At 39.9% G+C, this 12,547-nt stretch overlaps 1 protein-coding gene across 23 annotated transcripts in view; it reads right to left on the bottom strand.

The window, feature by feature from the left end:
• PRRC2C (proline rich coiled-coil 2C) overlaps window positions 1-12,547 on the bottom strand; it is a 75,605-nt gene that overhangs the window by 43,030 nt on the left and 20,028 nt on the right. For all 23 annotated transcript variants that reach the window (XM_055725052.1, XM_055725047.1, XM_055725051.1 and 20 more), the window contains exons 3-11: window positions 12,262-12,439; window positions 8,976-9,082; window positions 5,748-5,885; window positions 3,616-3,851; window positions 3,171-3,250; window positions 2,074-2,207; window positions 1,903-1,990; window positions 1,479-1,620; window positions 366-440 (exon numbers count right to left, since the gene is read on the bottom strand). In XM_055725052.1, coding sequence (XP_055581027.1) covers window positions 366-440; window positions 1,479-1,620; window positions 1,903-1,990; window positions 2,074-2,207; window positions 3,171-3,250; window positions 3,616-3,851; window positions 5,748-5,885; window positions 8,976-9,082; window positions 12,262-12,439 — 1,178 coding nt within the window. The remainder of the gene's footprint in view (window positions 1-365; window positions 441-1,478; window positions 1,621-1,902; window positions 1,991-2,073; window positions 2,208-3,170; window positions 3,251-3,615; window positions 3,852-5,747; window positions 5,886-8,975; window positions 9,083-12,261; window positions 12,440-12,547) is intronic.

The raw sequence follows: 12,547 nt of genomic DNA, 5'->3' as shown, positions 1-12,547 counted from the left end.
TGTATGTACGTACACATTTCAGTTGGGACTTCATCTCCCCGTCTGCCTTGGCAGCCAGCCCTCCAGCATTGCTCCCATGCCCCTCTCCTTTCTAGTTCCCAAATGAGGCAGGATAACTGAAAGCTCCTGAAGTTCTCATGCATTTCATGTGCAACTTACTAGATGAGGCTTTCTTACACACTTAGCAGCACAACTGCTGCTGGGATCCCATTCTTACTGGTCCCAGACACTATGACCATTTTCTTCTTGAAGAGAAGACTTATCCCTAACGTGAGGCATATTTTTACTTTTCTTAGTCTAAATCCCTCCACCACAGCATTAAAGAATTTAACTCTAGGAAATAAGACAATTCTAATCTTTCTTACCGGTGGTAGAATAGATTTTGGATGAAGAGCAGGACCACCTCTTTCATGTATAGAAGACTGTGCTGGAGCCCGATCCTATTGGATCCAAGACAGTACCAGGGTTAAGCTAACTCATGACAACATTCCAACTGACAAGTTTTAGATTTACTGTTTTCTACTGCATTAAGATACTACACCTAGTGAACTATCTGCACATGATACAAACTTGCATGCAAAACAAAGGCAAGAACACTTCCACTTTATGTACTGAGAGCTAAACAATTACTGTAAAAATTCACACATCCAAACTTCAGAGCTTATGTGACTGCACTTTTTTCCTCAGATTCAATGTAGCATCAAACCCTGAAAAACAATGTGATCTTTATATAGAGAGAAAGCACATGAAAAAACAATTCAAGATCCCTCATCTTCATTATTACTGGTGTCAAGAGACAACATTTCTGGGAAGTGTTCAGACAAAGCCAAAAGTAGCTTTTTAGGGGGGATGGGGGAAGTAAAAATAGGGTAAAGCAGGCATAAGCTGAGGTGGTTGCCAATCTTACTCTGCTAGAGGATAAACCAAAAACCAAAACAGCTGAGCTGACGAATTCTACATGGTCTGTATAAAATCTATCTGCCTGACATGTCAGAAGGAAGCTGACACATTACATCTAAGTTGCACTGAATTAAGTGGGTCATAATACCAAAAAAACCCCCAAACTCCACCCAGGAAAAATGTGTGGAACAACTGGGCGGTATTTACTCTGTGCTACTATAAAACATGATGGACACCAGAAAAGCTTCATTCACTGTTACAGGGATGGACAGACAAAAGTATCAAGTTAAAGCTTGTCAGTTGAGTCACAGTAACTGACACAAGAGTTCTCACCCCCTCACAACTGTGCATTGGAACATAATAGATAAAGACGTACTATTTTTATTTTGCGATCAGAAGCAGCCAAGTTGACTAAGCAGCACCTGATCAGTTACCACAGCTCAGCTAATGCTTTCAGTAGCTAACGCTTTCACTCATGTTCATAACCTTAACTGACCTGTCAGTTTGGAAAGGCATCCAAGCAGGATCTCTCCTGACAAGGCTGTTGCCAGAAGAGCTGAAGAGAAGAGCACACAAACCTGATCGAGTGGAGAGCTTTTGCTGTAAGACCCTTTGGTTGCTGCTGTGGAAACCTGGGTGCCAGACTTAGCACTTGTCTGTTCTTCTGCTTCCTTCTGGCCATCAGAAGCCTGGGAATCTTTTGATGGTGTTTGTTCATCACTATGTGCAAAGAAAAAAGAGAAACGTAAGATGTACCCCACACAGGTGATTTATCTTCTATCCTCAATGTTTCTTAGCAAGAGCAGAAGTTTCTCACAGCAAGAATAATTTCTACTACACGCCCAGCTGACCAGAGTCCGCAAGCAGTTTTGCAATTTAAGAAAGTATTAAATTACTGGAATAAATGTTATCGGAACTAGTACCTGCACTCATTTCATTCAATCTTCCCAAAAGCTAAGCTAGTTAAGTGGCATTCACACCCAACTGGCAATACCAACTCACCCGCTTTCCTTCTCTTTTTGACTACTTCCTTGCTCATCATCATCACTGAAGTTCAACTGCTCAGTGTAATCCACTTCACTCTGAGCACCTGATGCATAAGCAAACATTCAATTAATCTTTCAGAAAGATTCAATGCACAAATAACAGAAACCATTGATCTAATGTTCTTACCTGCCCAGCCTTCATCGGCCTCAGCATCTAGATTATCAAATTTATCAAGTTCTTTAAGTTCACTAGCACTAAGAATGGATGGGCGCTCAATAGGTTCTGAACACCATGAAGGTGGTCCTCTTCCCCTTGGCCCTCTAAAAAAAATAAGAGAAACAAAGGCTACTATCACTATTTATCCACAAAATTACTAGATTAAATGTCAACTTGTATGGCAATTATTTGAAGTATACAGTAGTCTTTCAAATACAGTAGAAATGTGAGCTATCATGCACACATGCAACTACAGTAGTTCAAGTAATTACTGCTACACCACCAGTTGGTTCTTTATGAAAGAGAAACGTTAGATGCTATAGCCTTGATGCACCCTTCACAAATAAGCCAAACATCAATCAACAGTAGAGAAATCACACACCTTTTAGATTTCAACCAACACACTGCATAGATCTGGCATGCTTCTTAACACCAATTTATTCCACCTTGCAGATATTTCTTCATACTCTTCATGCTTTCCCACTATCAAAGATTCTGTACCTTCTCCCTACTCCTATACTCAAGTTCTTCCAGCCATCCCTCTCAACTTTTCTGTCCTCTTCCTGATCCCAACCACAGATCACCTGTCAAAGTTTGTACCCTACTGCCTATAGCATCCCCCATTTCCTCACCTATGGAGAAATACACAGAAAGAAGAAAGATAATTTTATAATGCATTACAGCTCTATTTTAACCAGTGGGCATTAGAGTCGAGAACCAGGAATTAATTACTTTCATTATAACAATGGAAGAGTCCTTTTACAAGCAAAATACTGGTTGAAGTGTCAGTGGTATCCCCAGGTGACTCCTGCCCTTCTCAATCAAAAATGCTGTAATGTACAGAATTCCCTCAAGTTTTGCAGTTGAGTTGTCAAAATACAAATCATTCCACAGCACTGCTTCACTCACAAGCCAAACTTGTGAGACTAAGCAGTAGCATTACTTATGCAGTGTATAATCATAATCAAGATACTCAGTGCAATTTTTTTGCTTTCTTTGTTTTTTCCCCACTGAGTCACAAACATACTTCATACCCTCACAACACCACCACTTGTAAGGTTTCTTACCTGCTAGGTTCAGAATTGGGAAACCTTGTTGGACCTTGCATGGAAGGAGGATATGCCATTCTAGGATACTGATTAAACATCTAAAAATGTTTTAAAAACAGGAACCATGCGTTAAAAAAATATAATTGCATACTGAGATCATCAAAGGAATCACAATGGAAGTAAAGCAAAACTCTTCTCTCAAGACAGTTTGCTTAATATTGCAACTGTGTGACAATGTCATCAAGGTGATTACAAGCGTCAATCAACTCCTGACAAGTTTAAACTCGGTGTAGCAGGAGGAGCCACAGGCAACCACATCCTTTGAAGAGTTGGTTTGCAATCCCACCCTTCTAGCGGAACAGCTAAGCATTCCGTGGAAGGAGGAGAAAGGGGCATAAGGAAATAAGATGAGCTAATAATCAATCCCTGCTGCTTAGGAACTTTTCATGTAACCATCACTTACGTAAGGTGGCATCATTGCTCTGTACTGAGATGAGATAGGTGGCTGCTGCTGGCCATTCAGCTTGGGCTGAGGGATCTGGGGTAGCCGCACATCCCTCTTCTCTGCTGCCTTCTGGCCATCGTTCTGCTCTGCTGGTGTAGCATTACCATCTTCTTGCCCAAGACCCTTAGCTTCTTGATCAGTTGGAGAACTGGGCGAGTTGCTCTTATTACCACCTTCTCTCCAACTAGTAGCATCTGCATGGACAGAATCAGTATGAGGAAAACACAAGAACAGACTTTATATTACAGATTTACAGACAGGCATAACTACCCAGTTTTCAGTGACACAGTGATCTGTGCAGACATGATCGTATTTGGTACTGAAACCAAGCAATGACTACTTGAGAAAACAGAGGCTGTTTTCTAATCCTCTTCAGCCTTACAGACTGGTGTGTTCCTTAAGGGTAAGAGTTAAATTTATAGGCTGCTCTAGGTGTCCTACTCTACCTTCCAAAACACAATGCAATTTAGGAAGGACAGTGATAATAGCACAGGAGAGAAATAGCTGTGATAAGTGGGCCACTGTTGACTCAGTGTGAAGATGCTGTCAAAGGAAAGATCAAGCTTCTTCAGCAGCAAAGGCCTACCACGAAACTCTCAAGCAGCTCTAAATGACATACACCTGTGTATTATTTTTCTAAGTGATGACAGAGATACCCAGAGTCTGGCTTGTATCTCTGTCTAATAAGGATGGAATAGAAGGGATGAAGGCTGTACTTCTGGGTGTGAATGTCTAACAAGAAGTCCAGGAAACGTAAGGGATTTTAATAACCTTATCACTTGTGCCAAGCAGTCCAGTCTTACGAGTTTGTCTATAGAGCATGGGTTAGGGGGGAAAAACAAAAGTGTGTGTGTAAACTTCAGAGCAGTGCTCAAAGTCAAGGGGACCAACGAAAATTCAGACACACACTGTAAATAACGTGCCTTTAGGAGCACAAACCCTTTAAGTGGTGTTAAACTATGCTGTGAAGTATCTATTACAGTTCTTCCACTTATCTTTGCTGGGGAGCACAGCTGCTAAAGGGGCAGTACTCGCCAAGTTTGCTCAGCCTTCTGCTGTCAGACCCAAAAGGGCTTAATATAGCATGTACAGTGCTGACCAAAACTGTAACTGCCTGCAGGAGGCTGGAATAGATATATGTAACTACTTTCCTAATTTGGAGCTGGACATCTCTTGAATTTCTTGACAACATATTCTTTAAATCAAAATGAAGCAAGGACTTGAACAAGCACACAGCCTCAGCCTGCAGGACCTGACAAACAAGTCAAGGAAAACTGAGACTTGTAACACAGAAAGGACTTAAGGATTCCTCAAGAGCCCAAGCCCTCTAAAAGCAGTGCACATCTTGCCTATTAATGGCACAAGACAGTGCCACCTGCAATGCAGGGAAGGATCCCTACTCCATCAAACCTCACAGAAAAACTTTTGAGGAAAAAGGGAATCCTGGTTTTCCACTGGAAACAAGCACGATCTCAAATGCCTCCCCCATTAAAAGGATCTGGGGAAGCAATACTTCCTTCATTTCTTCACTGAGACATGTGAAAACAGCACCGTTATGTTTGTTTTCACTACATCTAATCCCCCACAGCTGAAAGATCCAGCTAGTCAGAGCACCTCAGCCATGAGCTAAAGATGTCAATGCCTTTCAAATCACAGTCCACTCTTTTGGCATCCTGTGGATTAAACTTCCCATTCAGGATTCAGGTTACTCATAAGAGTACTAACCATTTAAGTACAACCCTCACAATGTTTTATATAATTAGTTAATACTGGGAGAGTTCTTCAAATACTTATTTTAGCTGTTGTGACATCCAGCAGCTAGAAGAAAACATCAGCATTGTGCAACTAACAAATGTTCCTGGGAGCACAAGTGGAGTACTGACTAAGTTGGGAAAACAGAAAGTGAACTGCAGGGTATGATTAAATGCCCCATTTTCCACACACCAGCACCACAGTAAAGCAAAGACCCCAACATCTGTTTCTTCAGTGTAGGAGTGTGCTGATTAAAGCAATCAATTCATTTTGTATGGGGCAACAACTTCCATATAAATCTGTGTGATTTCACAAAAAAAATTTCAGTATATACTTACTTTGTGGTCGTAAACTGGGTCCTGATCCATGCAGCTCTTCAGGTGCATCTTTCTCTTTGCCTGACTTCTCCTGATCCCCAGCTGCCGGCAGACTGGGAAACTCTTGCTGGAAATAACTATTTACTTGAATAGCTGGACCTACACAGTAAAACAGTCACAAAGTGTTTCTGTAGTCAAAACAGTTCAGAAAGTGGTAAAAGCCTGATCATCCTTAAAAAGCGAATCTTAAAGCCGCATTAATTTACTGGTAACACAACTCATAGGCAAAGAGCAATCCTTGTAAAGCATTCATGTTTGCTACCGAAGTTGTTACATTTACTAGGCCAACTACCACACCTGTCAGGGCTGAGAATAATCCACAAGCACCCGAGAGCAATTATGGACAACAGAACCAGACTTAACACAGGGAGTAGCTTAAGTTCCTCAGCTCTGTTAACACACACCCCTTTCTAGACAGAGATTTCCTTCATTTTATTCTACTACAGCCAACCCACGAATGGGCAACTATGCTATTGCAAAAGCCCTTAAGATTAATTGCTGTTCTAATTACAAACAATTCTTCAGGATTTTAAAAGGCTTTTTACATTATGAGAAAAGTAACAGAACTGTAGCATTGATTTCTACACCCCTTGACGTTGTAAATCAGGATTGGAATTTAAGGCCTCTGTTGCACATGGTAGGGAAGCCAAATACATACGTCTTCCTCTTTACAAGGTTTTGTTATCATCTACTTTCAATCAATGCCACCATACCTCGCCCCCAATGGGTACTGACCTATAGGTCAACAGCATTCTAGTACTGAATCACCGGTAATTTTAGAGAGGGAAGATTTCTATTCCAACAGCCTGAATAATGCCCTGTTCCTATACCGGTCTCTACTACTGGCTATTATATGAGACATCATGTTAGGTTACATGGACTATAGGGCAAAGTCACAAAAAGGGCTCTGAACATATGCCATCCAAACCCCCTCAATCCTGCTTTCTAAAACTCAAAAAGGGGTATTATAGAGTTTTTCTCCAATGTTTCAGTCACACCACGATATGCTTTTTTTTAAGCTGACATCTAGAAAAGCTTCTGTTCTCTCTGATCTGTGAAAGAATCCTTCATAACAATAAAACACAGGGATCCTGACATGGTGGTGTATGGTGGGGGTTTTTTTTGTTGTTGTTTTTTTAAGATTAAGAGTCAAGCACAGGATAAACTCCTTACACTTTATACTTTCTTTGTAAAGACATGACAACAAATACCACCACTTATGGCTGTGCCTACAAAATGCCTTGAAATCTTTCAATCTTCATTCCGACTTTACATACTACAGATCACATTAACTGTTCTTGTTAACGGAAATTGGGCTCTTGATGCTCTCAAGCAGCTACAACCAACAACTTGCTTAATGGGACTGAAAACCAGTCACACTAACCAGATGGCCTGCCAGGCAGGGAACCCTCATTGGAGGTCCTGTGGCATGCAACATTCATGAGTGTTATGAATCTTGAAAGGTGTTCTTTGCTCAGGTCTACACAGCAGCAGCAACAATGTTTTAATTACAAAGTAACAGCATCCTCAGTGATCTTGACTGCGCTTAAGCTGTCAATCTGAAATAGCCAGATTGTCAGGCAAGAATTCAAAGATGTTATGCTAGCAATTAACCCAACTGTTAGCCAGTGCATGAGCTGGAAAATACATGCTGCCATTACATTTTAGAAGCCTTTTCTTTCTACACGGCCATGCACAGCACCACAGAAGGATATAATCTTGCCTCACTCAACTGACATCTTAAAAGAGCATGAGGTGGCTGGCTGAATGACTGCTGGAACACGTACAAGGCATCTGGAAAAACTACAAGTTCCACCAGCCAACTGCTGATCAGGAAAGCATGAGCACAACAGGTGTATCCTGAGTTTCAAACTGAGGAGGACAGCAAGCAGCTGATGCCAATTCACATTCTGCATTTCTTCTTGAAACAGCAAACCCACTACTGCATTAATTGAATGAAATGAGGGTGCCATCTGGGCTTGGCACACAAGCTGCTATGGTAACAACAAAATAATTAGCTAAATGCAGTTTGAAGCCACTGAGCCGAATCACTATTTCCTGTGTCACAGAGATGATCTTATCAGTTTATGTAGAAAGGCTGGTATGCAAATCACTTTGCATCAGCATTACATCCTTTTTTTATTATTCTACAAAAATGCTGCAAAAGCTTAAAGGAGGAGAGCTCCTATATTTGACAATGAAGGAAACACTGAACATTAGAGAGGAGAGCAAGTGGAAAATCTAGAGTTGTCACTTCTAATACTTACTGCAAAAAAAAAAAAAAGACAAAATCATTAGATATGCAATGTTAACCCCATATAATGGCTCAGAAGTTACCTTCATGCAATTCAGATTTTACTATTCTAAGATCTCTACCCACAAGAGAACTCACTTCTTCAATCTGGAAGCCAAAACTGTTTTATAGGCACAGAAAGCTTATCAATTTCAAGGAATAAAACATGTTGCAGGTTATTTTCATAATGAAGACACAGGAATTCAAAGTAACCTCTCATTCTACAAGCAATTATAAAAATCTGTTCAAGATTTAGTTCTGATCTTACAACTGTAATGAAAACACTCAAGCTAAGATTCATGCTGATACAAACAGGTCTCCACCCTTTCATACAATTATGTTAAAAAAACCTAAAACACACCTTTAATGCTTTTCCCAGAAAAAAGCTTAACTGAAAACTATCACTTTGAAACAAAAATAATCAAGGAATCTACAAAATAGAGGAAAAAGTATTGCTGTAGCACACATTTAAATAGAAGCAAGACTACAGACATTTTCTACAAAATGAGCAAGAATTATTAGAATGATCACTGTTTATGGTTCTCCTTCCCATGCCAAAATTGCACACACTGCAACTACTGACTTGAGATTTTCCCTCCTCACTACAGCCATGGTCAAGATCTTACGCTGTCACCATCATTTTCCCTGTCAATCCAAAAGAGGTGACTATACCAGCCCTTTTAAAGACAGTCAGGCCTGCTGCTAAATCAGCCTGGAGTTTGCTTGAGTGGCCGGGGACTGGCTCACCTGCCAGCCTAGAAAGTTGCTTCCACAGCATTTGTAGTCGCAACTGCCCCGGTCAAGACTCAAATGACTGCTGAGTCTGGGGGTCTTTTATAGCAGCATTCACAATCTCCCAGGCTAGTCAAGAACCCCTCCACCTTGACATCACTTACCATCTTGTCCACCTGGTTTGGTGTTGGCCCATGATTTGGCAACAGGAGCTGCTTCTGGAGGAGCAGGAACAGCAGGTTTTGGCTGTGTCTGCGGCACGTCTGGCTGTCTGGAATTAAGAGGAAAAGCACTTGTGAATACAAGAGGGTGAGCACCGAATACAATCATCAGGATTACTAAAGCAAACAAGTGGATGAAATGAGGTAGCTATGCAGCTGAAGAACCAATAACTACTGTTCTGCAGAAAAAGCATTTTCTTATATAAAAAGAAGTTGCAGTAGCAGTTAAAAATTGGAATAAATCAGCTAATTCTTTCAAGAGTAGATTTCCCAAAGTGGAGAGGAATGAATGAAAATGGCTGGGCACAAAATGCAGTCAGGCATGAACAGAATTACAATTTATATATAACTTATTATAATATATACTTATATATAACTTTTATAATGAAGTAGTGTACTGGACAATCAAAAAACAATCGATCTACAACCATGGAAGGGAATAACTTGGAATAATGTTCTCTTGCCTCAGGAGTTAGAGGGAAGCATTTAAAGACCACCGTGAACTGAGAGAAAGAAGGTAAATATATGTCAGAAATTACGAAGGAACTGGTAAGGAAAGCTAAAGACATAATTGAAAGAATTACGGGTACCATGAATTGGAGCCCAGAATTTTAAGTCTATTAAGAACAGTGTCTCAATTTCACCACCTTAGCAATAAAAAGGCAGACATAAGCACTCAATTTTGTCCAATATAAAAAATAGGCATATTTTTGAAGATCCTTCTAGTCTACAGATTCAGTTATGTTGCTTAACTTCTTTCAATAGCTATTTCTAAATCTGCATATTCAGTTAACTTAAGACGCCAAAGCATTAGTGTCTACAAGTCAAGACCTCCAGCTCATTAGCAGTAATTCTGATAAAACAGGAGTTATGGGGCAAATCCACAGGATCACTTTATGATACCAGTAAAGAGGTAACTAGTGCAATACCACGTCAGCTGACTTAAAATAAACAGTTATTAATGCTTTAAATAGATCCTAAAGTAATCCTAAACTTCTGAGGACCGCTACCGAGAACTCCATTCCACTTGGGTTCTGCAGTGGTCAACCCAAAAGCACTACACAGCAGTCTTAGAACTGACATAGCAGTTAACTATCCCCAAAAAACTCAATCATTGCTGGGGAGAAACACACTGGCTTCTTACAAGGATAACTGAACGCAATTTTCATATGTTTCCACAGATTACCACAATTAAAAAATAATAAAAAAAAATCATCTTTTCTACTTAGCTGTAGTTCCTTATAGATGCACACTTGCTAAGGGGAAGTTGTAACTTACATGGCTGTACTTTGTCACACAAGTTAAACAAGGGACAGGACTACTGAGGAGCTTATTCCTTGCATTTCTACTGTTTCAAGGCCAAGCCAATTCAGAATTTGAGTTATATGAACACTGTCCTAGGGGTGTGGGTTTTGGTAAGGGTAAGAACTCAGCTTGATGCCAGCTGAATTAATCAAACCAACACACATCAGGCTGCACTATCCAGGAAAAAGGGAATGAAGCAATACCCAGAGGAAGAGTGACAACTTGGGCAAGCAGCAGAAAAAAAATTCATAATCACAGGAAACAACTCACTCATGTGAACTCCAATGCAGTGATTCAAGAGAAGAAGAATTAAACTGAAGCAAACTAATACCAAGATGTTACATTTATACACAACACTTGCAAGAAGAATACCAAAACACTTTACATGTGAACTGCATTTTTTATAAGCATACTGCAATACCGGAGAAATACAGCAGTAGTTACAAAAATGGTCTGAAGATTTGAGCAAATGCAGGTGGTCTGAATTCAGGAGAATTTACTCACGGCCTGGGCATACACACCTGTTCCTGGGAACGAAAGCCTGCCCCCTACTAGGCAAACACCTTCCAGTTGCAGATAAGGGACAGCTATTTATTTAACAGCAACATCAGCTACTAGAATAACACATGCAGCAGGCTATGGAAAGGCAGGCAAAAATGCAGATAAAGTGTGTTTTAGCCAAGCAAGCTACTGGCTCAACATAGATTTAACTAGACAAAGTCTAAGTGACCTTGAAGTGCAGGAAGATGTTGTTAAAGTACCATACAAAACACCACAAAGAAAATTGTAAATATGTAGTTTCATAATCTTAAAACAAAAAGCTAAACACAACACTACACTCCTGAACTCTAACAGCTTTTCAGAGATATCAAAACCTGACATTTAGATGCAGGAAAGTACACAAGGAGAAAAAAGAGGGACAGCAAGAAGGCGAAGAACATATTTTAATCCTCTTTTGCTTTCACAAGTGCTAGTAACATACAATCAGTGCCTCGTTTCAAGTATCTTTCAGAACAATTTATATGTTAAGGTATAAACATTTAATACCCACTTCTACTTTTGTAGTGATAATCATATCCTATTTTAAGCTTACATGGCAAAAGATGTACTTTAAAATACTTTCTAATTAGATATTGAATTTTACTGTTTTCTTCAGCTGACCTCCTGTACAAGTGTGAAAAACAGCAGATGAAACTTTACTGAGCACGGAAAGTTATACTCTGTATACAGCAGTGCATCACCATCAATTCCATTTTGTTTATATCACATATTGGGGGAGTGTGAAACAATACTGTAAAGTTTAAGATAGAAAATTTTTTGTAAGTCTGTAGAATTTATGGCGCACCAACCAAACAAAGTACAAATATGAAAAACCATTAGGAAAATAAAGCAGACATTCAAACAAATGTATACAAGCCAAGAATTTTTGAGCTTTCTCTGCCATGCATCAGTACAATCACACTAATATACAGATTTTTGCATACTCTCACAAACTTGCAAGTTACTATTTAATTTAGCTGCTGTGTACATAAGGGTTCTTCCTAGAGTTTCAGAAAATTTGTAAGGTGATTACACTGAACGTTGCTGTAGTATCGCCTTTAAGCAGCCATCAAAGCTTACACAAAGGTAGCCACGGCAGGTGGCTAAAGGAAACGCTCATGTTCTCACATGGAATTTGTTAGCAAAATGCTTTCAACTGAAGCGTGGGGCATTTTTGTTTTAATAACTCCCCCCCAACATTTATCTCCCTAATAGCAAGATTCTTTCTCACAAAAATTAATAGCAGTGCTAAATCCTCTCTGGTAGCTATCTTGAGGGCAGTCAAGTCTAGCCAATTTCTTCCCAGGACCTGCTCAACCCTTGTTTCTGAAAAACTTGAGAAAAACAGCACAGCAAAACCACCCAGATCTCATTGGTCACTTACTTTTCTTCTTCGTGCTGTTCTTGTTTTGAAGCCCATCCTGTGCCATCTTTAGGCACAATGTTCACATTTGGGTCATTGCCTTTGTTCTCTGCTTTGAGACTGGGGAGGTTAGCTGGGGGAGGCATCCTCCTTGAAATAGCAACTTTTCCAAGACTCTGTAATCCATGGCGTGCAGCAACTGCATATCGAAAGAAAAAGTACAAGTTATCAATGCTGTTTATTAGTGTTTATTTTAAGTTATCTTAAAAATGTATGAGTATTATGAATTAGAAATTAAGAATTCTTC

The sequence above is a fragment of the Falco cherrug genome, chromosome 12, assembly GCF_023634085.1.
Source record: "Falco cherrug isolate bFalChe1 chromosome 12, bFalChe1.pri, whole genome shotgun sequence".
In the NCBI taxonomy this organism is placed as follows: Eukaryota; Metazoa; Chordata; class Aves; order Falconiformes; family Falconidae; genus Falco; species Falco cherrug.
Note: the sequence above shows the minus strand (reverse complement) of the source record. Positions and strands in the feature narration are given on the sequence as shown.